The 27810-nt window shown below is 42.8% G+C and overlaps 1 protein-coding gene across 2 annotated transcripts in view; it reads right to left on the bottom strand.

Annotated features, from left to right (window-relative positions):
• The window catches only part of ACBD6 (acyl-CoA binding domain containing 6), an 89706-nt gene that overhangs the window by 33217 nt on the left and 28679 nt on the right, over positions 1 to 27810 (bottom strand). Inside the window, exons 5-6 of one of the 2 annotated variants that reach the window (XM_075038535.1) lie at positions 17588 to 17693; positions 10623 to 10712 (exon numbers count right to left, since the gene is read on the bottom strand). In XM_075038535.1, the coding sequence (XP_074894636.1) occupies positions 10623 to 10712; positions 17588 to 17693 (196 nt within the window). The remainder of the gene's footprint in view (positions 1 to 10622; positions 10713 to 17587; positions 17694 to 27810) is intronic. The other variant, XM_075038534.1, reaches the window with a different exon arrangement.

Below are 27810 nucleotides of genomic sequence, written 5' to 3'. Positions count from 1 at the left end.
CATGGATCATGTTATTTTAATAATAAATAAAGAGACAGCAGCAGCATACAAGGAAGGATTTTGAAAGATTGTTCATCCAAGAGCATCATTCAGAACCTGCCAATACTAATTTCTCTGAGTTTGATTACCTCATTTACTTCTTTTTATTTCTATTCATTAATTGAGTTTTATCCCCCATTACTTCAGCTCCCCAAATGTGCCCTTCCTATAAAGGAACCAGACACACACTTTGCTGTTACAAAGTTTTATTACTGCAGCTCATCAAAAGTATAGTTAGCAGGAATGGAATAGTCATTAAGCATTTAATAATCTAATAGTGCTGAGAAAATATATATATAATTGGGGAGGGGGAAAGGAAAGGAGAGGGACAAGGCACCCCTGTCTATTGGCTCTTCATACAGATAGTTAATTGGCTGGTGAAAAAAAACGAGCGTCTTCAAGAAAGTAACATCTAACACTAGAGAAAATGCATACATCCATCAGGGTATTTTCTGACATCACAATAATGCCTTTGGAACAAGCCTAAAACAGGGTGAATACCAAAGAAATTTGATTGGCAAGGGGAAGTTTCTGAACTAGTGAGTCGGGGCCTGATAGCTACATTATCCTTATTACTTCTCTTTCCCTATAAAAGCAATTACATACTTGAAGATGTCGGGTTGCCCAGGACTGTACTGAAATGGATTGTCTTGGCCAGCCATGTCACAGACATACTACGGAGTTATTGACCCATAAATGAACACTTATTTGTCATGCTCATTTTAATGTTTAATTGGCTGGAACAGCAGAAATGGATTTAGACGATGGAAGTTTACCAATTCTTCCAACGCTGGTACCCAGCTTGCAGATAGCCAACTGCTAACCCGAGAATAAATGCGGCAGACAACTTCAACGCACCTTCCACCTTCATGTAAGTTCAGGCCTTCATTTTATAAGAAACCCTTCTCAGGACAGGGGGATTTATTCCAGCTAAGCTGAACCTTGTCATAAGAGGACAGAAGACCCATTTCAACATGGAATGTCTAAGCTGGGACAGCCAATTGGTCTGTTAGATAAACTAGAAGGTTACTCTAGGATAGGATCTACTTGTTTTGCTGCAAAAGGAAGCAACTGAGCAGTCTCTTTGTGAGAGGCAGAGGGAGGATGGCACCAGCCTTTGTTTCCCTATGCAGGCAAGCAGTGCCGAGATTTCTGCTGCCCCTCACACCAGCAGGGATGCCTGTTCAGGTAGATTTCCAAAAGCCTTTTGATACATACTCTCACCAAAGGCTATTAAGTAATACTGTCACAGAGCAAGAGGGAAGGTCTTTGCACTGCTTGATAACCAATTACAAAAGTAAAGATTGAATAGGAATAAACAACTGTCTTGCACAATTGGTGGTGATTGCTGGAGTCTCTGAGGGATCTGTGCAAGGGCTTGGGTTATTCAACCCACACAAATGAACAGGGGAAGCAGGCTGAGAGTGAACCATCCAAGTCTGTTAAACCAAAAGCTGACTGTAAAATGCTACAAAAGGATCTCAGAGTGACAGGGTGAAAAAACTGCAAATGAAATTCAGTCCTAATAAACACCAAGTAACGCACGTATGGAAAAACAATCTTTAGTCTAAATCCTCAGTGATGGGCTCTGAACTAGGTATTACCTCTGCAGAAACAGATCATGAGTTATTACAGACAGCTCTATTGTAACACCAGCTCAGTATTCAATGGTATTTAATAAAAGGCAAACAATAAGGAAGCATTTAAAAAAAAAGAGGAAATAAGAAAACATGATTATATTGCTTCATTAAACCTCATATTGCACTTACAGCTTGGGCACTGAGAGAAGTGCTGCTCCCCTCATCTGAAAGGAAAGAAGGAAGAACTAGAAATGATTCAAAGAATGACAAAGAGCAAAGTTACCAAGCAGCTTCCAAATGGGGTAGGATTAAATAGATTAAACTCCTCAGTCTGAAAAAGAAGTGATCAAGGGGAATCAAGGAGGCCAATAAAGTCAAAAGCAGGACAGAGAAGGTAACTGGGGGAACAATTACTGTTTCTCATTACGCAAGAACGATGGGCTCTCACATGAAATGATTGTGGCAAGTGTAAAGCAAATGCACAGTTAAACTACAGAACTCCCACTGGCATAAAAGGTTGGGAATCCAAAGAGGGATGAGAGAAATTTATCAAAGAAAAAATCCAGGAGCGCAAAGATAATACCAATGGTTCACAGGAAGCCTCCAAGCCGCAGACTCTGGGAATATATATTAAATTATCACTGTATACTTACCCTACTCTGTCCCCTAAGCATTCACTCTTCCCTGCCACTGGAGACATGATACTGAGCTAGAAATACTCCTGCACTGACAGGTATTCTCCTGGATGCAGAAGTAAGATGTACAAGTTGAGAGACAGGAACCTCCTAAATTAGCTTTGCCATTTTGAGTGCCATTTTGCCACTTATAATCCATGGAGCCAAGAAACAGATATGATCATAAAAAATCTTATCTAAAATCTACACAAAATAAGCATAAAGACTTATTCCCCTGACATCTAAAGTGTTAGAACAATCTTATTCAGGAAAAACTAACAAGAGTACTTTGCACCAGACTGCAAATTCAAGACGCCCCAATGGTGCACTCTGAACTGTTTTTTTATTGGTTTGTGTTGTGTGTCGGTTTGCTTAGTTTTGGGTTTTAGACTAAACTGGAAGAGACAACTGCTGACAACAGATGAATACAAAATACCATTTGGAAAGTAAAACTAGACTTTCTCATATTGAAAAGTCCTCAGGGAGAAGGTGAGTGGCAGAATTTAACTCCTTCAAAGCAGGCAAAGCTTTTTCAAGAGGCTGAACACAAGAAAAGATGTTCTAGGAACCATCTTTTCTGAGCAAAGAGTAGCTAATTGCTTGGCAAAGGTGGTTCCTCTGGCAGGGAGAGGTAACGCCAAGGCTATAGGAAATGAAGCAACGCTAGAGACCGTTCGTATGGTGATTAGAGACCATTCCTGTGGTGATGCATTCACCTGAAAAACCAGCTTGGCTACCAGTGGTATCCTGTTTGCGCAGTTAAGCAAACACCTTAATGAGGGGCTAAAACATTTCCAACAGTGACTTCACACATTACAGGTGTTTTAACACATGCTTATTTCAAAGATGACCCCGAGACCATCCCAGGTCCTCGGAGGGAGGCATTCAAGGTAAGGGTCTTTCCTGCCTCTGCCAAGACATATACGATAAGGAGTAAGATGCCTGTTCCTCCTCTGCACCAGAACACAAGACAGCACCATGGTGCCACCTGCACTGGCCTCAGAGCTCACTTCTGCTGGCCTCTGTCTACTGTGAGCACTGGCAGAGATTGTAGCCATTATACCACAAAATAGCTGTGCTGGTCAAGCATGGAAACAGGCACAAGGCTCCCTCATGCAGAGAGTGGTCATGCTCCCTGAGCTAAAACTATGTGTCTACTGCCAGACTGCATTCCTCCTGCACCAGCACTGGCCATGGAAAGTGCCTCCTCCCTCTGCACAACACAGCCCTCAATACAAGGCGATGCCCACAAGCCATGCAATCTCACAGCAATCCACTAAAATGTGCTGCTGTCCTCAGTCCCCAGCTTTAAACCCTACATTTTGATTACCCTGAAAGCAGTTTTAGAGTTTGAAGGTAAAGCAACAGAGACCACTGCAATTTTTTTCAGAAGCAGCTCTTGATTTCACTTTTCAAACACTGGTTTTGCATGTACCGGTTGAAAGGACCATGTGGATGGACCCTGAAATCACTGCTGGAACAACACAGAAGCCTGCAGTTGCTTTCTCGGCTGGTGAGCCTGCTTTGCAGGCAATGCTGCACGCATACTGCCTGAGCAAGGGTGCCAACTGCTTTGCTGCACCAGCAATGAAGCAATGATTCATATGTCTACAGGGAGCAGAAGAAACAAAGGCTGTACATGTCAAGCTGGAAGATGGGAAGAAACAATGCAAAATAGCCCAGCCTGCACAAGCAGAAGGAAACATCTCATCATCTGTACAACCTACAGTTTGTCTTGATGAGGCTTGAGGTGTCTTCAGAAGCTGAAGAGCAAACCAGGGATAAATCTCTGCATCTCCCAGCATGTATTTAGAGCTGCAAATATTTTGCAAATGTTTCTGCTGAAAGGGACTTTTCTCCCAGTAGGTAAAATCAGCATCTGCTGAGTGGTGACCATTTAACATTCAACCTGCTGCCAATCTACATTCCATAGAGAGACCCGCAGGAGAGACATGGAGCTGTGCCACTTCTAATAACTGTGTGACTGGCACCATGTCAATGCTTTAATGTAGAAAGCTACCCCTTTCACTAAGCAGATCTCTCCTTTCTTTTGGCTAATGGCTTTCACACCCATTGGCAACAATGTCAAGACTAAAGGGGTATGAGCCTCCAGAGTCTTCTGAGATCTACTTGGCAAAGCTGACTACAGAAATATCGAGACAGGCATTGGGAAGGTATAAGGAAAGAAGGAAACTATTGTGGTTAGTAATTCTGCTCTCATTGCTTTGCTTTTCATCTTTGTTTAGTGTCTTTGCCCGTTTGCCACTGTACCTTCCTACGACAGCAGCGGTCAGTTCAGCAGTACCTGTGACATCCTTTGCTTGCTGTGAGCGTAACTACGCTAAACACTCTGCAGCAATCATCAGATCCAGGACAGGGTCCCTCCTGGCTTTATGAGCCAGGCTTTTAGTATATTTAGGGGGAAATTTATACTAGGGACATTAACTGCAAGGGCACAAGGCTCCGACATTTTCCTTTTTAATCTCGGCCAGGTTTAGAGAATGGTCATAACAGCAGAGTACTTTGGCAGCTGGCATCCTACCTACAAGTGTGTTCGCACCAACTGGCTTGCAGCAAAGGTGGTGGGCTGCATGGACACACATACACATATTCACTGGGGAGGGGGAAAGCTGTGTAGATACACCCTGTGGCCTTTGGTCCTCGGTCAGAACTGTCAAGGTGCCTACACTGAGTTCCTCAACATCTCCCTACAGATACAGAAAAATGAGGGCATGACCTATATTCGGTGCAGGTGGCAGGGAAGGGATGCATGTTTGCTGAGACCAGCTTCATTTTTAAATGTCTACTCAACACCTCCAACACAAGGCCCATGCAGAGACTGAAGCAATTCATATTCTTGCTGTGAAATCCAAAAGAACAAGACTGAAAAGAAAAAAACAGGCAGTGACAGCAGGCAAGCAGGCCTGACTTTTCCTTCCTTCTTTTTATCCTATACAGACACAATCCTTTTCGAGTCAGGCATGTAAACAGAAAAACCATACAAATAAAACAAAAACAACAGACCACCAATCTTAGCAATCTTCGACATATCCATAATTTCTACTTCATTTTTAGCTAATGGTGGAAATTAGTCTTTAGATAGTTGATAAAAATCAACCTGTCTCTGCTGGGTTAGTACCATGATCTGTGGCCCAGCAACTACTTCTAGTACAATTGATTTTCCTTTTTGGCAACCAATAGGCCAGTCAATAATAATGTTGTTTGAGAAGGATTGAGTCATGAGGGAGATGAACCCTCCCTGCCATTTATTATGTTTGTATTGTCTTCATCTGAAAAGATTTTTTTTTTTTTCCAATGAGGACGTGAGTGAAAGTATTACAAGGGGACAGCTACTCCATGTCCCTGTCTCCAGAAGGTCTCTGACTCACAAGTGTGTTAGCATGCAAATAGAGAGGAGGGAAGCAGCTGTCTGCTAGAGGTGCATGGCAGGGGACTGGCAAAAAAGACAAGCTGGGGAGGCAACCACGCTCCTCCTGCTACTCTAGATGTCTTTTAGAAAAAAAAGAAAAAAAAATCCAGCTAACTCAAAATCACATGCTAACAAGCATGACTTCAGACAGGTGTGCAGCCTTGCATGAATTGGTACATGATACAGATACAACATTGGCACCAAGGAACAGCCAACTCTTTCTGCAGACAGCACAGACACTAGATGCTTTTCACTGGACTTACTAGTGTGTATGAATGAATAAAATAAAATCCACATATACTAGCAACAGATTTCCTAACCTGATGATTTTCAGTTTTGGTTCTCACATTTCCTTCTCAAACCCCTGTGGGTCTATGGGTGACCATTGAAAACTTGCTGACAAGCGGTTTAAAGTCTCAGTACAGTGATCTGCACCTTTACTAGGAAAGGTCAGTAAATAAAAACTGAAGATCAGTTATGACTTTTTTCATCCTTGTAGTGATAATTATAGTACAATTTAAGCATACATAAATGATTACCGTAACATTGATAAGCCAACTAATAGAACTGCACAATGATGTAGTTTAAAAATCATAAAATAAAGCTTAGATACAATTTTAACTCATCTGCTCTACCACAGATACGTACACAGCCTTTAATTATCCTGTGTGTCATGTGATACAGTTCCACTTACAACTAACAATATTTATTTTAAGACTTGTTCACATGGCCAGATAGGCTTGAAGAGCTTTTTCAGAGTAAGCTGGTCTATAGCAATCACTCCCGGATAGCTCCCCGTACATTCCCAAGGGCATGCCCTGAACACACATTATTATTTTGGAGTAAAGCGTACCCACAAATGGAGCAAAGTACAGCCACAGCAAGTCCAGGAGGAAAGTCTATGGTCTACTGTTTTGATGTTACAAATGAGAGATGCTATTTGTCCTTCTCTCTCTCATTGGACAATTACTATACTACGATGCCCTTCATCTTTCTTAAAACAGCAGCAGTAATCTGTATTGTGTAGGATGCTCCCTGTGTAGGATGAGCAATCGCATGGGGCCTTTGCACCAGAGCATAGAATCCTCCTTTTCAAGCTGCCTTAGTTGCCTTGCTCTTGCAGGAGGAGGTGACTAGACTTAGACCCTGTCCCAAGAGCACTCTTCCACCTAACAGCACTGAAGCAGTACACTGTGCCTAAACTTCCCCCTAAATACACTAAAGGAGCTCCTCCGAAAGCTGGTTGAGCAGCACTTCACATCCAGGAGCGGAGCTGAGTTCTGCCGTCTCCTCCACACTGGCACTGCACCACCAGATACAACCGAGGACAAATAAAGTCTCCGACCAGGCCAGCTCGCTGCTCCTGGCTCGGGGAACACGGAGGATGCCATGGCACAGCCGCAGGGGAGCACGAAGCTGTGAGCAATTCTGCGCAGCTTGCATTCAGTGCCTCCGCTGGCCCCAGAAAACCTCCTTTCCAAGGCCAGAGAAACCATTGCAAGGAAAAACTCTCCCTGTAGGGGAAAAAGGTTTTCCTTTGTTGCTCATCCTCTGCAAGGAAAACTTATTCATGTCTTCATATATTTTAAAGCTAGAAATGGATATTATAATCACGTTGCCAAGCTCCTTCATAACTGTTATGAATATACTCCCCTTCCCTTCGCTTCCATCGCTCAATTAAAAGCCTATATTTTAGGCAAACAGTTCCAGTGGAAGGAGGCTGTTTTCAGACTGAGTCCAAGCTCCAGGTATTTCCAGCAGAGCTCCAAAATACCATACCACCACCCACTTTGAAATGGCCTCTGGCTCTGAAGATTTAGGTAATTCAATTACACAAATGCCCCTTTTCAACAAAGTAGAGAAGCCCGTTGCCTTTCAGTGTCCCCTTGCCCATGGCAATCGCTTACCACCTCTTTTCAAAGGTGCTATTAGAGCTAATTATAAACAATCAGAGAACTCAATGGCTGCAGTTTTTCAGTGACATTAGTGAACCACCCTTTTGAAACTGCAGTACAACTGATTAAAACAAAAAGCACAGGCGCTGGACCACTGTAGTCCAGGAGTGTGTGGTTATTCCCAGAATTAAAGCAGTTTTGAGCATGCTACAGGAATGAGCAGAGCCAGGCGACCTCTCCTCCTGCTCCCAAGCTGCTTATCAACAAAGAGCAGTAAGTTGACTCTTGCAGAGCCTCTTGATCCAGCGACTGCAAGTACTTTGACAATAGATAGTACAAAGATAATTAAAGTAAGGCAGCAAAAAGTGAATAAGCCACATCTACAGGCACAGCGAACTGGTACGACTTGCTCCAGGTCACCTAGCAGAGCACCATCCCACTGTCTGCTTAGGGCAGCTAAATCCTTTAGCACACTCCAAGAGAGCCAAGATGGAAGAGCATTTATTAAAAAGGTAATGGAAGAGAGTATAAATCTGTCACGCTGTTTGACCAACTTTTTAGAAGCATACTAAAACACGGGCAATTTAAAAAAAAATTGGTCTATAACATTTCTCTCCTTCACTATCTCCTCAAAACCCTCATAATTCCTAATTTATTCTTCATCTCTTATGCTGCCTGTGTGCAGGTACTGCTGCAAAATTGAACAAGACAGAAAAACACCTGAAGACCTGAGCAGCAGGTGGAAATCGCAGAGGCTGCTTGCACACCAGGCTCTGGTAGAAGTGCTGCATGCAGCCTACGAAGGGAACCTCTACTGAGAACACATTGCTCTAAAGTAATAGCGTCACTGATTCAAGTTACCAGAGATTCCCTTACACTTAACTCACCGTTCTTTATAGCCTACACATTAACTGATAGTGCATTTGGTAATGTATAATAGCAGGCACTGCAGTGTTTATAGCCTGTTAGGAAGCCAGAGTTTTTCCTTCTCCCTTTTTCTTCTGGTTGCTCTTAAAATTCCTTTTGCTCTTGCTTTGGATGTGAATTCTTACAGGGTAAAGGTCAAAATAAAAAAAAAAGAGAAATAAACATTAGGTCACAAAGTCTTGAAATGTTATTGCAATTTATATATGGCTGAGAATAAAAATGTGTCTGCCTTCTCTGGGAACACACCTACGTGCGAACAGAGACCTTTATAAAAAATTCTCCTTTATTACCTTGGTGGGGGGAAAAAAATATTCAAAGATTGATTTTCTTTTTATGGCTATTATTAACCTTTTGTTACTGGCCAAAAATAATCTGGTTAGAAAATGTGCAATACATCAAAAAGAAAAAAGGGGAAGAAGAATCTAACAGAAAATTAATGCTCAGGGAAAAATAAGATGACTCTCCCTTTAGCTTTTTCTTCTAAGACTCAGACTTTACCTCCAAAGAAATGATACAAGCATCAAAGAGAAGTGACTTTTCAGACTGCTGTGGCAGTGCAGCATCCCAGCCAGAACCATCTCCCCGGCTGCCAGGACAAAGGGTACGGGCAGGTGTCATGATCCGACTCCTCCCCGATTTCAAGGCAAAGCTGTTCTCATATGTATCCGACACGTCACTCACCAGCTCTCCCTAAAAGGCAATGGTCTAGTCTGACAGGGGGGCATGCAAAGCCCCCCATTTGTACTGGCTCCACTGCCCATCTTCTCCATAAGGAAAAACCTCCTACAAAATCCATTACAACTGAAATCCCCAAGGTCTAAGCATGAAGATACGTCCCTCACCAGCTACTGCAGAGCCACGCTTCCTAATACCCATCCCACCTGCAATTCTGCCCAGACAAGGGCAAGAAATACTTTTTTTTGCAATGATTTCATGTGTACACAAATACCAACACAGCTATTTGTAGCCTGTGAACACCACAGGTTTGCCTACAAGCCTTCAGATTGCAACTGTGCTTAAGGTCCACCTCTCACAAATTCCTGAAGCATTTATCGCAAGGCTGCTTAAGATCTCACTGGTAAGAGCTAGCAGATTTGTCAGCAGAGGTGTATCTATGTCCAAACTGGGCAGGAGAGCAAAGCCAATAAGTGCCATGCTGGTAAAGAGCACTCAATCATAATTTGACATAAATACGTTGGACAATGATTTCCAAACACAATCGCATTTACAGAGGTCAGTCTTTAATTACAACAAGCAGACAAAACTAGGAGTGTTGACTCATGAGCACAGGCAGACTCAAGCTGGCTGACTGGAATGAATCACTTGCAAAGTAGTCACTGAACCAGTGCAGTTCACAGCTTGGTCTATTAAGGTACCCTAAAACTGCTGCTAGTTAAGCTCAGACATGTGGGCTGCAAACTGCAGTGGCTAAAAAAGCTGCTTTATGTTCAGTTAAATCAAATTGTGCTAGAAATCGTGACTCCCAAGAGGGTGAGGTGGGTATATGGGGATGGAAATGGCATAAGCCATTTGACTTTGCCCTCAGTCAGCACTGAGATCCCACTCTAGCTGCCACGTGCCCACCACACCGTGACCTGAAGCATCACCTACGCCTGCGGTGTGCTTTGCCAAAACCAGGCATTTATTGGATACTTTTCTGCTAGGCAAAGTGGGATTCTCTTCCATTAGTCCACAAAGATCTACTGAGAGTGTAGTGTTACAAAAAATACATTGGAGAATGCACGTTATGTAGGAAGCCACCAAACATCTCATATGCAGGAAATACCTCTTGCCATCAGTACCACGAGTCACAGTGGAAACCACAGCCAGGTGAACAAAAACTTTAGTGCAGGGAGAAGTTTCAGCAGGAACTGAAAAAGGCCCCTTATGACTATGTGTTTCATGCAACCAAATTCTGTTATTTTTTCCAGGTTACCTTTTTGGATGTTCTTCTCTGCAATAAGTGCCCTGAGATAACTTGCTATAGAGTTTTGGAACAATTCAGTTTCCTATGAAACATTTGGTCAGGAGGCTATGTAACACATCAATCAAATTCAACTTTTCATTCCTTTCTTACCTGGCTGTTAACATCAGCAGCATGCTGTAACAGTACTGAAACCAGTTCCTTGTGTCCTCTGTCGCACGCCCAATGGAGCAGAGCCCGGCCCTGCAACATCCAGGCAAAAATTAACAAAGCCAGCCAAAAAAAAGCACAGAGAATCACAGTCTTGCTATTTAGTACCAATAACAAAATTAACACAGACGTAAAAAAAACCCCTACACTAATATTAGTATATAACATACTGTTGCTTCTGAATTGGACTTAACAGAATAATACTAGAAATGTTAAAACTGACACATAGTTGAATTTTTCATTAATTTAGCATCAAACCCACAAGCCAGCAAAAAATTTAGAGGGGAAAAGCAGTAAACCATGAAAGGCAGGAGCCATGACATGATTTGTTTTCCTATATAGATTTGGGATTTTGACAGCTCTGACTTTTCTGGGAGCGACGACTTACACAGTAAGTGTAAGAGTAAGATTTTCAATGCTGCCTACCCCACCCAGACGCCAAGTCCCCAAAAGCTCATTCCTCTGGCAGGTCTGAAACACTCAACCCACGGGCCCTGCACTGCTGCAACAGAAGATGAAAACTGGGTGTCTGGGCAGGCATCACCTGCAATCGCCTCCCTCTCAGCTCTGCAACATGGGCTGCTGCACCCATGCCTCCAGCCCTGTCCAAACCTCCATAGTTTTCTTCCCATCCCCTTTCTACAAATCTCTGCACACCTGCAGTCTCTCGGCATGTCTCTGCCACCACGGGAGGGGAGCAATGGAACTTCAGATCTTCCTGCCTGTCAAGGACGTGAGAAGTGGCGTAGGACCCCTCTGAGGGCGCATCTGAAAATCCAGCTGGCCTCAGAAAGGGCTGTGGATGTACTGAAGCAAAGCCAGGCTTTTGGGGTTCGGTTCACGGGTGCTGCTCTAATTCTGGGCTAGTACAGCTAAGCCTGTGCAAGGTAATGCTTGTTTTTGCAGTAGGATATCACAGCAGAGCCATGATACAGTTTCACGCTTTTAGCAGCCCTGTGCTGAGGCTGGAGTGCTTATCTTCTTATAATGAAAAAATGCATTCAAAGCAGTAACAAAGCCTTTTGACAAGCAGCTCTAAGACATTTTCTGTGAACTATAGATTTTATATATTGGCAACTCCAAAGAGAAAGGTAGCTCAAAGTAGTTTGAGATAGAAGGTTTTCTTCTTTGTTTACTATGTACACTTAGTAAATTAGACTTACTTTTAGTATCAGTCTTTCCTGATTTAGGACAGCGTGTGGCACACTTGCAGGGGATTCCTTGGAAATCACCCTGCAGATAGCCAAGAAATCATCCCCCAAGCAGTGACACCATCAGACTGACCTGCGTTTTCCAGTATGCTACAGAAAACAATCACAGACCTTCACAGATGAAATCAGTTAAATTACCCCACACCTGGTTATAAATCTCTCAACAGAGCAGTGGGGAACAAGGTGAGCAACTCATTTATCTGCTAATAGGAACCGTGAGCCAAATTTCCCAACCATGGTGCCAAAACAGCAGGAGGGGCAGAAGACACCTGCAACTGAAGCTCACACGCTGCTTCTGCTGGACATTCCTGGGCAGGGCAGCAGAGGTAGAACATGATTTTGAGTAAGGAAATGCAATCTCAGACACAAGGCATTAAGCTTTTTAACACTTTTTGACCCAGCAAGTAATTAATTTTTGTAACACATAATTTTAATGTTATACTAATTAACCTTGAATTAGAATGAATTTTCTGACAATGACTTTCTATGGAAGCACTGATGACATCCATGGGCTGTTTAATGATTAATGTTCTTGCACTCAACACCACTATCAAACTCTAAGAGGGGGAAAGAGTACAATTTAAAACAATTGGTAAACATGGAAAGATCTTTAAGTCATGTTTAGCATCCTTAACTCATCTCTGCACTGGTAATTACTTAAGATTTAAGATTTCAGTTGGAAAAATACCAACATTTTTTGTGCCACAGATGTTCATTTCAAAAGAAAGAAGCACTATCTGCAATATGCACAATAGCAATAAACACTTCAACAGATTATTTCAGATTCTTTATATATGTGCAGATGAGTAATATTGTAATTACACAAGTGTAATTATTGTGCAATTACACGACAAAATGAAGGCATTTCTATCCTTTATATCAAAATTCATGTTACAGATTAGTGCCTATAATATTTTGGTTTGCATTTGTCTCTGGAAAAGCAGAATCTAATTTTATTGGTGCTGAACTTGGCTGAGGCCAATAAAGGAAAACCAACAGTTCAGGAGACACAGTGCTGTCAATTCTGTCAGCTCAGGGGTACTGCAGCACTGTGCAACTGGTCCCTTTCCATAACACTAGAAAGCTAGTTCTGCTGCAAACATTGCCTTTTGAACAAGACAAGAAACTGAAGCCTGATCATCTACAGTCATTAAAAATCTCCTTGTGCTATTTGCAGGAGTATGGATTTCAAGTCTTGGGCCAATTCCACTTTGGGTAATTACACTCTGCTTACCTATATATTTTCTCTGCAATTCTAAATGGATACAATATTTTCCAATTAGTGCCTTAAATGGCTCTGCATTGTAATTGTGCACTACTAAAAAGCTGACACGTTCCACCTGAGAAATGTCTGCATCCTTTCAGCATGCTATGCCCTAAACACAGGGTGTAAGGGACTTTGGAGACCTTCTGTGCAAGAGCACACCACTTGATGTGGAAGTAAATACCTGCAGAAGAATCCCAACCTACTTACTGTATAACAAAAAGCATTACTAAGAAACTTGTATTTAAAACAAGATAATATTAACTACTGTTTGCATAGTATCAGGCAAATTAAACACTCAGGAGTTCTAGCTAATGTACTTAGGCAGCTATATAGCTACAAAGTCCACTTGTTTCCCACGTCTTCCTTAAAACAAACCTTAGCGATAAGACAAACTTAAACTGAATGTACAGTCCAACTCTTTGTATAGCATGGGTATTGCCTATGTGTGTTGAAAAATTCTTTAGTCCATGCAGCTGCTGCTTTATGTCAGTATATAATGTGTTTGTGTGTCTAAATAACATGGCAGAAATCTTAAAAGCCACAGATTGAGCCTTCCCAAAACACCTCCCATATGACTACTTCATTAAGCAGTGAGAGACTCAAAGCAACACAAATAATTTCATGTAGGAAAGCACTGCAGTAGTGAGCTCTTGACTAAATGCAATCAAACATCAAGGTACTCCCTCCATGCAATTCAAACACAGGACAATAGTTGCAGAAGTTACTTGAGAGGATGCATTTTCCCCTGCCTTTGAAGTATTTAATAAAAAAAGCATAAAAATAGCCCCAGTGCACTAACCCTGCCTCTTAAATCTTCTGTGCTTTGCTTGGATAACTGCTGCCAGCTTGGCCAGCTTCTGCAGCAGTTTCTCAAGCCAACAGCACATCAATTTTGCTCAGCTCCAAGTCACAGGGTGTTCACAAACAAAGCACAGGACAGGGATTCGTCTCAGATATACTGAGTCTCAGCAGACAAACGGATGGGAATGATTTTCACATCAATTAGCCAGTGCGGAGAAAGAAGAGAACAAAGCCAAACTGAATGGATGTGCTACAATATTAAGCTATACTTCTAGGCACAATGTTTGCAGCTGTAATGGCTGTATAGCAATGAGAGCCACTCTAACTTGTGGCAAGTATTTTATTACCAGTAATTAAGAAGAGATATATATAGAACGGCTGCATCCCCCCGCCTGGTGATAGCAAAAACAGTGAATGGAAGGGCTGTTGTTGCAATTATACAGGTAAACTTCAGATTTGATTTGGAAGTCAATCACTTTCAGAGCTCTGAAACATTTGGGAAATTTTTTCTAATGGAAATAAATGTGTAAATCCAGAAGTATGTGAACCTTCTTCAACCCATTTTTTCCTTGGCAAGCTGGCACCAATTTGGCACTTGCTGTCTCAAAAGCATGAGGATTGGGGACTAAGCGAGCATCATTTCAGATGCCTTTCATTAAAGTTTTGGCAAGGGCTTAAATACTGCACACAGGTAACATGTTTGTTTACTGGGATTTCTCCAACAATGAAAAAAAATTTCTCTATCTACAACCTCCACAGCCCTTGGCACAAATTACAAAAGCAACTCATCCATGTCTTTGAGCAGTTTCTGGTTTGTTAAAAGTTGAAGAAATATTGTCCTCAAAAAGGCAGCAAGCAATCCACACTACCAGGATGTACCAGTGGCAACTTCACAGCCACAGTCTGTATCTTATTTCATTAGTCCTGCTGACACAGGCAAGAGAAACAGGTTGTTTTAGTCTGTGCTACTTTTTCTAAGTGAATGCAATCTATTCTGTTGAACTCTGGGCAATTTAGATACAGTAAATGGAAGCTTGTACATGATTACTGTCATTAGATTCTTTGTTTAATTCTCAATTGAAGTTTATTATATCCAAACTGTTAGTAGGTAACCTGTCTTGAATGCTGTACATGAAGACCTTTATTTCTTGTGGGGAGAAGACCACTTATGCTTTAAAAGTTGCCAAGTGCATCTATCTAAACCCCAGAGACTTCTATTGCCCTTTCTGAAACCCTTTTGCTTCGAGTTAAGTTCGCTTGTTCTCATTTTACATTTTTATTCTTCATTTCTTTTCTTTAACTTATTTCAGGTTTGCACAAAATGAGGGGATACAATTAGATACAGTACTAACGTATCACACACAAATAAAATCTGAACACCTTACAACCTCAGTCAAGTCTTTATTGTACAAGGAAAGGTTGAGCCTAGCGTCTTTGCATTTTAGCACAAGACTATTTGGAGCTTCAGTAGATTTTGTTTCATAGTAAGTTAACTCTTTGTATGTATCCCTGCTGCCATTTTAAATTTATATGCATTTAAATCAAAGGATTGACAGCATGAGTTATGTTCAGAGGGCTAGGAGAAGCATCTTTTGGATATGGCAGGATGTATTTATACAGTAACACTAAAATAGTTAATAAAAATGACAAGATTACGCTTGCATACACTTCACTCTACCAAAGGCTCAGTCTGGGTTATCTCTAGTCTAAAATGGGTTCTAAAACTTCAATCAACCTGCATGATATTGGAAAATAAACTATGCTTCAGATGGTGAAGAACACATTTGGATACCAAACACCATTGGTAATGGTTTCAGCTCTTAACATAATATGAAATAAATATTTCTTTCAGATTTTTCTTTTTGATATGGTTTTGCTTTTTGGGGTTTTTTTGGACCAGTTAGAGTCAAGCCTAATGAAGCCAGCACTTGCAAGAAAAAAAAAAAAACAAACCCAAAACTTCTTACTTCCCTGTTTGAGCACTTGCTGGGGTAGGCCAAAATCACTGAGGCTGTGAGAATTTAATCTATGGGGGAATTTTGCACCAATGGGAATCTTCCCATGAGCTCTTCACAGGTAGGCAGGGTTTTCAGCTCCTGTCTGTGCCGAAGCAATTCCATACTCTGCAATAGTCATGTGCTAATACACATTAGTTCAGAAGTAGATCTTCTTTCACATCAGAGACTCATGGATAATTCCCAAAGAGGATGTCACCTGGCAGTTTTCAGATCTGGCTCTAAACATTTATGTGTTTAGAGCACAAAAAATATTTCAGCCATCTTTCACCAAATATTTTGATTTTTTTTAAAAAAACAAAATCTCTTTGGCTGAAAATAAGCACATTTGTTGCTTGAACACAAAGGAAGGTATGAGCTTCTGAACCTGCTAACTATGAAAGAGCATCTTGCCAGTGGAAATGAAGCAACGCTAACATAATGTTATTACATACTTATTGCATGTGTGTGATCCCATAAATGAGCTTTTATTAATGAAAGGACTCCAGCGATGTTCTGTCCAGGGACTGCCCTGGACATTTACTTCTGTAACGTGTGATCAGCGGAAGGAGGGAGGGAGCTCAGTAATGGCGCTGTTGCAGTGACTGTGTGGCACATGACAGTTTCAGTTCATTGAATTTATGATGTGAAATTCCAACCCTGATCGTGAACACCCTCCCTCCTCTCATCTGAAAATTAATTCACATGAATTCCTGATTAATAATAAAAGGCTCTGCCATCAGCATTCAGAGCCCCAGCCGGGGCTGTCATGGCTCAGAGGGCAGAAATCTGCTTAGAGCTACAGGAGAACCCAACTGAATTTGTGGCGTCTCAGTCTATGAATGTGTAAGCACTTCATCTGTTCACCAAAACACAATGTGCTGGAAAGCAGCGGGCAAAAGTAGCTGTACATACGATGGACCATGAGCAGGGCTAGGTGGCAGTATGCAAGCATCAAAACCAAGGGAATAAAGCTGGTACCACTACATGTCCTGAAGGATGAACAGGGAACTGTCCACAGCAGGTGTTTACTTTTACCAAGAAAAGGATCAAGCCAATTCACAATTTTAGACCTTTATCTTTTTCTTGAGGTTTCTGGCAATGCTAGTCTTATCTCCTTATGGGGAAATGGTGTTTTGAGTTTGATGAGCAGAGAAAGACTGGATGATATCACTGTTTTTGTGAAGGTGGAAAGCCAGTGTCACTCATTTGCCCTCCACCTGAGAGCAATGAAAAGCTGATGGCATGGCAGAAATCCTACTTCACCCGTGAACAGAGATCATCAGTCAAAAAAGCCATTTCCCTCACTTCCTACTTCTATTTGACCACATTTAGTGTACAAGGTGGGGAGAGGGGGTATTTTATTCTGCAAGTGGCTGCTGGCGTTGCTGAAAATAACATAGGAAGTAAGTTTCTGATATGCTACAGCATCACAGTTAGTACATCCACATTGCTAGAAATGTAGTGGAAAGCTATATTCAAATAGATTATCCCTGTCTCAATAACCAACTGTTTGACCAACTATTGTAGTACCTTGTTATAAGAATACTAACTAGGGAATTTTGAAAAGGAGTGGCACTAAATTAACATAGAAAACAGTTAAAACATTGATGGGCTGTATCTTTTTCTCCATACCTCCTCATCTGTGACATTCACATCCACTTTTTCTGATTGAATGGCTTTGGTTACATAGTCAATGTTGTTTTCTCTGCAGTAATCAAAAATGTTCTTGTCCTCTTCCCTATTCAGGAAACAAAAGCAAAAGAAGCACCATGTTACTGCACAACACAAAGGCCACATGCACATCGTATGCTCTAACTTTGCTACAGACATTTCAATACTGTCACTGGACTTAAACAGACACCTAGTATTGCACATGCAGAATATGGTTTTTTCCCAAGTTAAAAGACAGAAGATCCTGCTTCCTAGAAAACAAAGGTTGTTTTTAACAGTATTATACCAGGACAAAAGTCAGCTTACTCCCAGGAAGTGGCACAAGAAGTCTATAAAGTTAGACAGCAAAAACCACATTCAAGACCTGGTATAAATCACTGCAATCCCACAGAAAATAAAAGGCTAAAGCTGCTACTTCTCCCTGCTATACAAACTTATAACTGCTACTCTGCGTCAGACCAAAGACCCTTCCGATGCCATCCGTCTCAGACAGTGGCCACTAATGGTGGGTAGGACAAAAAAGCAGAAAAAACAGGACACATGCAAAACAATCTATACCCAGTTGGATCCTCCCAGCTTTAGAAACTCAGTGGTTTAAGGATTTCTATAGCTAGAGGCTACATCCAGATGAGCATATTTATGAGCCTTTTCCAGCTCCTTTTCCCACTCTATTTTGCTCTTTACCCCATTCATACTCTTGGCCTGGTTTCGGCTGGGACAGAGTTAATTTTCTTTCTAGGAGCTAGTATAGTGTTATGTCTTGGATTCAGTATAAGAAGAATGTTGATAACACACTGATGTTTCCAGTTGTTGCCAAATAGCGTTTATACTAAGTCAAGCATTTTTTCAGCTTCTCATGCCCAGCCAGCAAGAAGGCTGGAGGGGCACAAGAATTTGGGAGGGGACACAGCCAGGACAGCTGACCCAAACTGGCCAAAGGGATATTCCATACCATGTGACATCATGCCCAGTATATAAAGTGGGGGGAGTTGGCCTGAGGCAGGGATCACTGCTCAAGAACTAACTGGGCATCGGTCAGCAAGTGGTGAGCAATTGCACTGTGCATCACTTGTTCTATATATTCCAACTCTTTTGTTATTATTATTGTCATTATTACCATTATTATCATTATTATAGTTTCTTCCTTTCTGTTCTATTGAACCATTTGTATCTCAACCCATGAGTTCCCCCCTGCCCCAATTCTCCCCCCATCCTACTGGGTAGGGGGAAGTGAGAGAGTGGCTCCGTGGGGCTCAGATGCTGGCTGGGGTTAAACCACAACACCTCTCTATGGGACAAGCTCTACAACTTCGTATTCAGTGTGTGAATGGGTGAACAGTGGGCAAGTACTTTCTTTTGGTGGCTTTAAAACAGGTGCCTGCTATTGTTTGGTACTCTGGTAAGTAATTGTCTGGGGATTTGTGAAATCGTTGGTGTTTGTCTTAGAACCTGGTCACAGGGCTTGTTTTTTATTTTTTTATTTACCAGCCTGCACGTGACCCAGTTGCACTCCTTTTTGCAGTGACAGCGTTAGGGCAAAGCTTGACCGTGATCTCTGCTCAGAGCAGCAGGCTGGCCTAGGCAGAGGGCCCAGCACATCCCTGTGCCAGGATGCCAGTGCACGCTCACTTAGACCTGCCTGCAGGCAGAAAGATCAAGTTGTGGTGTCACAGGTGCTTGAGTTACACCTACGGCTTCTTCTAGAGCTAAAAGCAATACCCTGGCTTCAGACACAGTAAAACTTCTGTTCTTACCAACCAACCAAACAGAACCTCTAATGAAGTTAAGACCTTTCACAGATTCTTAAAACATTATGAAAGAGCTTTGTACGAGTGACTGGAGCTACAATGCTTTGTGGCAGTTAAAAAAGCAAATGTTAGAAATCTTTAGCAAAGGCACAGAGCAGAACCAAGACATTTTTATCTTGCTGTATAAGTCTGCACTCACTTATCTAATGATAGGAAGTTACTGACACGAGTATTGCTGAGAAAGTACAACTGTCCTACCATCCATGCTGGCATGCCAATGGAAGGTTACTTATTCCAACACAGCTGATTTTTCTATGGATAGGGGGCTATGCTATACTAGCATGAGGCACCTTTACAATAATACCTTTAGGTTTAGATACACTGATACAACTGTGTTGCTCGTAAAGGAGTAAAGAAAAGAGGTCATTGGTTTTCTAGAGGTAAACCAAAAGCCCACATACTATCCCCTCTTTCTAGTTTCCAGGTGAAAACTATGGCTCAAGTGAACCAGTCAGCATTGCTATAGCACTTGGGAGGTTCACATGAGTTAAACACAACGTAGTTGCCTCTCATGACATTGATGAACAGTGTTCAATCACCTTAAGACAGTCTGGATGTTCAGCAGAACTCAGTCCTGACAGCCTCAAAGGAAACTCCTCATAAAAATGGGAGGTTGCTGGAGCAGGTCAGACCCAGTAGGGAGGTCGCTCTGCTGTGGGCCTTTCGGGCAGGAGAGAACAGCCCCTGCAATAGAATGGGGCAGTTTGAGAACTGATCCCCCCCGTGCTACAAGACAACAGTACTCCTCCCATTCATCTGCACTGCTCTTGAACCTCACAGGCTGAAGAACATCAGAGCAAGGAAAAATAAAGTCTAACCATTATTTGCATTTCTGAGCAATAGGTTACAAAGAAAAAGTGATGCTCTTCAACCTGTAGTCCCCCCAAAATGAAAATACCAGTGCCACCAAGACCATGTCCCCTTCTCCCATCAGGACAGGCAGAGCTCCGTGATGCAATTTTGACACAGTCTTTTATTGTTATGCATCTAGCTTACTAAGTTACACTCTTAATTCTTCAGACCTCAAGCATCTGTTTCCTTCCTCGCTGCCAGTAATAGGTGGGAAAAAGTGCTGATACTCAGCTCCAGCGGTAGAGTGCTGCTTTCTCAAAAGAAGTCACCTCCTCTGACTTCTCTCTCACCTTGCTCCTTTAGTAGCACTGTTCTCCTGCACATCACCCCTATTCTTTGTATGCAAGCAGTCCTTTCAAACAACTGACTTGCATCTTTCTAGTAAAGAGCTGGGTGCCACACAAGATTTCGCACTCCATGTTTAGGCCTAGGAACATTACAGAAGTCTTCCAGTTTCTTAACCAGTCTCTCATGAACTCATTCATTGGAGGTCTTGTCCACTCACTACACACAAGCTCCTGGGAAACAGATCACTGCATGCTTTAGATGCAATTACTTCGAATTCTGGGGAAAAAAGAATCTCATGGTGGGATTAGAAAAGGCAAAAGCTTATATTGCTCAAGATGGAGCTTGACAGATTCATGATGGAGGTCATGAGACGTGCCTGCCTCTACTAACAAGGGCTGATTTGATATGCTGGGAAGTTGCTCCAGTCCTACCTTGTTAGTCCAACTTCTCAAATATACCCTTGGCTGCTGAAAGCAGTCTTTTGGGTGAAGCTGCTTTTCAGACAACACTGCAGAGTAACTTAGCTCCAGCAGCTTTTCCCCATTGCCCAGCCACACAGACACTTTATTTATTACAGATCATTCTTTCTCCCATAACACCAAAGCAGAGCCCAGTCTCTCCTTGCTAGAGAAGTCCACAACCATTCTCAGTTACTCCCGGATGATTTTCCGTGTCACAACCATGAGCTCAGGCTGTGTCCTCCCTCCTTGGCAGTGATGCCACCCAGTCAGCCTGGGCACTGGCATTTCCCCATGCTGCAGAGCCCTGCCGGACCTCGCACAGCAGCACCAGGAGTACCAGAAGGTACACGGCAACAATAAAGCAACTGTCTGTGCTCCACAGGGAGCCTGCTGCAGAGTTTGCATCAGCGGAGAGAGGGCATGTTAGCACTGATGTACCAAAACCAGGCAATCTTGCTACCACAGCCTTTAGACAAGACTTCTACAGTCTTTTCCCGAGGATATTATTGTCTGTAGGGGGGGAAATGACCCAACACAGCTATTTGGATATGATTTAGCTTTTCTGGAATAACCACCTCTGCAAATGCTCTATACATCTATATATGCCTCTTCCAAAACAACCACTTTTCTTTCAGAAGTCTCCACAATGGAATTAATCCAGAATAGCAATTTCCCCACCTGAAGATAAGGTTTTGGGAAATTTTGTCTTTCTACTCTGCTTTTATTTCTCAAGCTCCTGATGCCCCCTTTAAAAAAAATAAAAATTAGCATATATTATCTCCAACTTTTTATAAATATTAACAAAGAGAAATGAGCCCTTTCCTGAATAGATTGGAGGGAAGTCCATACAGTCATAATGAAGACTTCTTACCTGCAAACAAAATAGTCACATGAAGCTCCACTCCAAACATTTTAAACAATCTGATCTAGTTGCATGCCAAAACCAAGAAGGGAAACTAAGAAATGAGCTCAGAGGAGTTAAAACCAGATTTTTGGAGGGACCAATACTAGCCAAAAAGCTCAACTTGAATGGTGTGAACGGAATAAAGACAAATTACTATTATTTGCTGACTTTGCATTCAAAACCACATGGGACAAGTAAGAAACATAGCTGGAAAACCTTGCAACTCAGGGGGTTTTTTCCGCCCCTTTATTTCACATGTCTGTATGTGTACATAGTGAATAATTCCTCCACTATAGCAGGTGCAAGAAAACAAAAAAGATGCAGTGTTTTCATTAGACCAGTTCCTAGCAGGAATTTGCACTCCACATAAAACTGGCAAGAGTCAGCAGCAAGGCCCAGAAACTGGTAGAAACAGTCTAAAAACAGACAGAAGCACATCACAAATATATGAGTAAAGCGACCCTGTAAAGACATTGCTCAGATAATGTATTGGGGGGGAACCCATAGCCTTGTACTATCAGTATTTTCAGACAAATCTCAATTTACATAAAAATACAGCATTCAAGACAACTTCAGATGGGAAAGACCATGAAACTCAACCTAATGGAGATGTGCACAATTACTTAAAACCTGTAGCTAAAAGGAAGACTCAGATGCAATTCTGTTTCCATGTGAGACTGTGTGACATACAAGCACCAGTTCTTTTTGTTGAGCTAAAAAGAAGTCTTCAAGAAACTGACCACGAGTGCCAGTAAAGGCAGTGAATGTGTTTACAACTATTTCCTGAGGATGGCCAGAAGGGTTTCTCTTCTCCCTTGCTGACATGTTCAACCCCCAAAGTTATTCTCTTCTGCTCTCCCCTGTCTCCAGTAAGAGATGCTAACTCTGATTTAACACTGAGCTGAAGCATATCTGTTGCCTGCAGGTAACACACGGGCAGCTTTTTCCATCCTTGAATAAAAGGATGGGGAAGAACTTAAACCAAGCCATCTCTCCTCAGGCTTGGAAGGCTTCACAAGCCTTCTTCATAAGCTGTCCAAAACACATGTTGAGCCAACAGTTTTTAAACAGCTCATGGAAAAGGTCTGCCGCCAGTTAATCAGGCTTCACTTCCTGCTTACCTGGAGTGCTATAAGCCTCCTTGCTTTCTAAACAGCCAAGACTGCCATGAAAAAGGGCACAGAAGAGACTTGAAATTCAGACATTCTACCCTCGTGCAGAGAGCATCCTCCAGGTTTGCCCCGTCCCCTTCCTCCCGCCTTGCAGGTTACCTCCAGCACAAAGCTCTGGGCAGAGGGGCTGCGATCGGGTGCTACTTTGGGCGTCCTCTCCCCTTTTCCCGGGGCTGGTCCAAGCCACGTCCCAGCGGCCCCGCGGCGGAGCGGCCCCGGGTGCCGCTAACAGGTGGCTTCACCCGTCTGCTTGGCACGGCGCTGCCGAGCGAGCGGGAGCGCAGCGGAGCAGAGCAGGCAGCGTGCGGGGAGTCGAGAGACACTCGCGACACTTACTGTTTATGTCGAGGCCCGAGGCCCCCAAGGGACCCATTTTCACATAATCTATAATTATCTCTTCGCTTTAATCGCCTCGTCACTTCTGAGGCTCTCCTGGGCACAGGAAGAGGAAAAGCTCATTAACTGAACCTTTTCTCCTCTCTCCAGCCACCCATAGCTTTTAATTGCTTGGTGTTGTTATTATCTATCAGTGCAACTGGGATCATTTTCATAAGAAAGGGTGGTGGGAGGGAGGGAGGCAGGAGCGGGTCCCTGAGGTATGCACCACAGACAAACCTTTGCTTTCTCAATTATTTATGCCAGCTGAGGTTTTACAAGCTGAATAAATCCATAACTCAAGTTTATTTTGAACTGGCAGGCCGTCCCGGGGGAAGTGTTGCCCACTTGCCGGCACACTTGCATGCCGTCCTCCGAGAGCAGCCGGGACATAGCGAGACATGTGTCATCCAATTCCCCACCCGTTGCCGCGCCGCCGCACGCACTTTGGTAGATTAGCGGCAGCACCGGAGAGGCGGCGGCCGTGAAAACCCCAAATAGGAGCCGCGGCACCGAAGGATGCCCTCTCCCAAAGGGAAGGCAGGCCTGAGCCAAGCTGCCCCTTTGCACAACAAAGCAAAGCCCCAAGGGTCACTGCTCCGGGGACAATAAAAAGTGTGTGGGGAAGCAATAAACTTGGCAATCATCTTGAAGTCAGAGACTTGCCTGCTAAGCATCACCAGAAGAGCATCCATTTCTAAATAACACTGACCTGAAAAAAACCCAAACCCCAGATGCCTGGACCTGCAGGTGTTTTGTTTGAGACACGCTGCAGCTGAGCACACCACGGGCTCTGCACAACCGGGAGAGCTCTTCCGCAGGGATTGCACAGCCTGGCATTTGTGCGAGTGACAGACATCTGCGGCGCAGCCACCCAAACACACACACAATACCAGCACGAGCCCATAATTCCCAACGCAGCAAGGATGCCGGCTCCCTCATCTCTGCAGCTTTGTGCTCATTTCCAGTGCTGGCGTTCCTGCAAGCGGGGCTGGAGGGAGAGAACAAAACCCCAACCGTGCTCCGGAGTGCTGGGCTCGTCTCAAAAGCTGTGGCCACTCCAAAGTGGCATTCTTGCAATGGATGCTGGAAGCAGCTCTTTAAAATTCAGCAGCCTTTGTGCCTGACCACACGCAGCGACCTCTGGTATTTTCTGCCAAAACAGTTCATTTGTCTCGCACAACAACTAATCAATTCCCGAGGCCATCCATCACAGGGGGCTCACGCGAGCCGGCCCGGCAGCAGGGCCAGATGGCGGCTGTGTTAGTGGGATTAATACAATTCTGATAGATTACACAGCATCAGGTGGGCTCCCAAATACGAGGGGTGCCTGCTCCGTGCCCCAAACCAAAACAGAACCCCACTTGTGACCGGAATTTCTCCCAAGCGCTACAGGAAAGGGTTGAAGTTCCTATCAGAGAAAAAGGCTTCTTCAGCATCCCTCGGGATGGCAGAAGCATATAGCATAGCTCACTCAGGGAGGCCGCTGTGCCAACCAGTGGATGTCATTCCCATCCCGACATGCCGAGGCCACGTGGAAGCAGCCCATGGCAGAGTGCAGGAGGGCTTCTCCAGTGGAAGTGGAAAGGGACACAAACATTTGGCAACATTATTTTGCATTCTCCACCTGCCAAATCAATGCTTTTGTTTGCTGGAAACACTTATAAACTACCTCCCCCTCACCCCTGCTTTAAAAAAATACTGAGAAATAACTTTAAAGTTGAATTTCCAATGCTATGGTATTTTTGGCATCTTCCTCAGTTTGTGTCTTAGATTAAATTTATGTTGGTGACACATCAGTCAACCTCATCTCACCGCTCATTTCCCAGGTTTGTGAAACTGTAATTATAGCTATTTGATCATGAAAGAGCTCAACTACTACTGCTTTTGTTCTGGTAATAAGACTAGAAAAGAAACATAAAGCTTTATGTAGCAATAAAAAAAACACACCACTATACCCAGCTTGAAATCACAGACAATTCCTAAATCCTTCTTCCAGAGGAACCTCCAAGTCCCATCATCAGTCACCAGCACGCATTATTTTTATGTAATGCCCTAAGTGAGATAAGTGATTTGCAGAGAAACACAGAGGCAGAGCACTATGCTAATACATTCTGCAACTGCTCCCCATTAGTCACTTGGGGTACTTGAGCTCTTTATTGCCAGGGTTTATTAATGACTCTTAATTGATGACCAGTGCCCAGCACCCCAAAGTAAATAACTGCTACACCTCATTAGCTCAAGAGACCTTCTCTTGATTTGAGGATTGATCTATGAACACACAAATTGCACTGATTTAGCCGAATCTCTTTCTAAATTGATTTAATTAGATTGGTATAACCTGTTTCTATGGATGCTCTTGAATTTATTTGGAATCAGTGCAATGTCCTTCTGTGAGCCAGACTGACCATTTTTCTGTCTTGTTCTCAAAGCAGAAACATTTGAGATAATTATCGATAAGGCAAAATCAGTCCTGGCACCATCCCAGTTCCTCCTACTTCTGATCCACCTGACTTTAGGGTAGGGTATGGTAACTCCACTTTGTTCAACATTCACAGATTTGCACACTAAAACCCAAGCAATTCATTCCATGAAAGGAATGTAAGCATTATTTATGCATAATTTTAGACACTTGGTTTGAAAGCAATGGCATTGCTGCTTTGCTTGGTAATTTACTGCTGATGGTAAACTAGTAGTTTACACTATTTAAAACAAGACCTCTCACCTTCCTATTACATAGCAGCAGCTTGGAGGAGGTTAATCATTTGATAAACTGTTCAAAAGCTTCTGGCAAGAATAAAATGAGTGAACCTGCTTAGGTGAACCTTCAAAACTCTGCACTTGCATTCTTGTCTATCTCCTGGTGCAAGGCGAGGCCGTGGCAATGCTGGGCTCCAGATAAATTAGACAGCCTTTTCCTGCCTTTGCATCAGCGGAATCCTAAAGGGCATATGGTAGGCTGTGTTTGGCAGAGTAATGCCTGCTGAGAAATTGCTTTCAGCAGTCTGTCAGAACCCAGGGCTTATAAGGACCTGAGTTTTAGTTTTCAGTACACAAAACAAGGGGGTTTTGGGGTTGTTTTTTGGTTTTAGGTTTTTTTGTTTTTTTGCTTATCCCAGGCTTCCTTAATATGAACCTGTAACTAGAAAATATTTATCCTATCAACAGCCCTGGAAAACAGAGACTAAAGTGGTTTGATTCATATTCCAATTTTTCCAAGCTGGTTGTAAAGCTTCAGTAAGCCCACCATAGACAACTGAGTCAATAAAATAGTCTGCAAAGTTTCTTTTCTCAGATCATAGGTTTTGAGGTAGCATACACACTGAACTTACAGCATAGGTCTTACCTGTAACTATCATTGCGTTCAAGTTTATGCTGGGTCAAGCTCTTAAGTTTTCTTTCCTCTTAAACATTTTCGTTTTCTTCCTCTACAGAAAATGCCTTATTTTTTTAAGACTACATTCTATTTAAAAATGCACAGAAGTATTACTGAATGCTAACCTTATGTTCTTGTAAGTAACCACTCACAGCCTCAGAAAAGTCATCCTTCTCAGGTGAGTGGTATTACTATCAAACCAATTCAATCCATGCTCTAGATAAACTTGGATGCCAAACTGAATGTCTAGAGCCATCCTTCTTTGGCTCATCTGCTTGCAGATTTGGTACCAGTGCAATTTTGCTGTTTAGGGCTATGCTTTTACTATTATAATTATCACCATTAGAGATGTGCCTATAATTGCACACATTTATTCCCCATTCCAGTAAGAGAATGAACAGTAGACAAAAGCCATAATATATGGGCAACCGCACTGAGAAAGCTGAAGCTGTACAACTTGTGTGTGGGTGAGGTTATGATGACACTTGTTCACCTCCTATCTCACAACTGAAGACACCGGTGCCTGTGAGCCAAACTGTGCTAATGGACCACATGAGTTTCCTTTGTGCCAGCAGAGTCAGGAGTCTTCATTTACCTCACTTTCAGCAGACTCACCCTATTCCAGCTGTGTCAGAGTCCACTTCTGCCTACAGCCTCATTTTGTAAGGACAACAGCTATGCTATACTAAATTAAACATACAGCACATATGTTCCTCATGGTATGTTTGGGAAAAAAATGTATTCAGAGCTATACTTACCTTCAAGTCCTGAAAAGTCTTGTTCTCATGGAAATAAAGCCAAAAATATGACAAGAAGATTTAGACTGGTCAAGTCAACCAGAGCAAACTCTATTTTCCTGTATATTGTGCTGTATTTCATATCCAAGAAGGGGCACAGGCAGTACTTGGGATAGCCAAGACTCTGAAAGCACTGTAGGACTAAGCATAG

Source organism: Buteo buteo, chromosome 10, assembly GCF_964188355.1.
Source record: "Buteo buteo chromosome 10, bButBut1.hap1.1, whole genome shotgun sequence".
Taxonomy (NCBI): Eukaryota; Metazoa; Chordata; class Aves; order Accipitriformes; family Accipitridae; genus Buteo; species Buteo buteo.
This window is presented reverse-complemented; position numbering and strand designations above follow the sequence as displayed.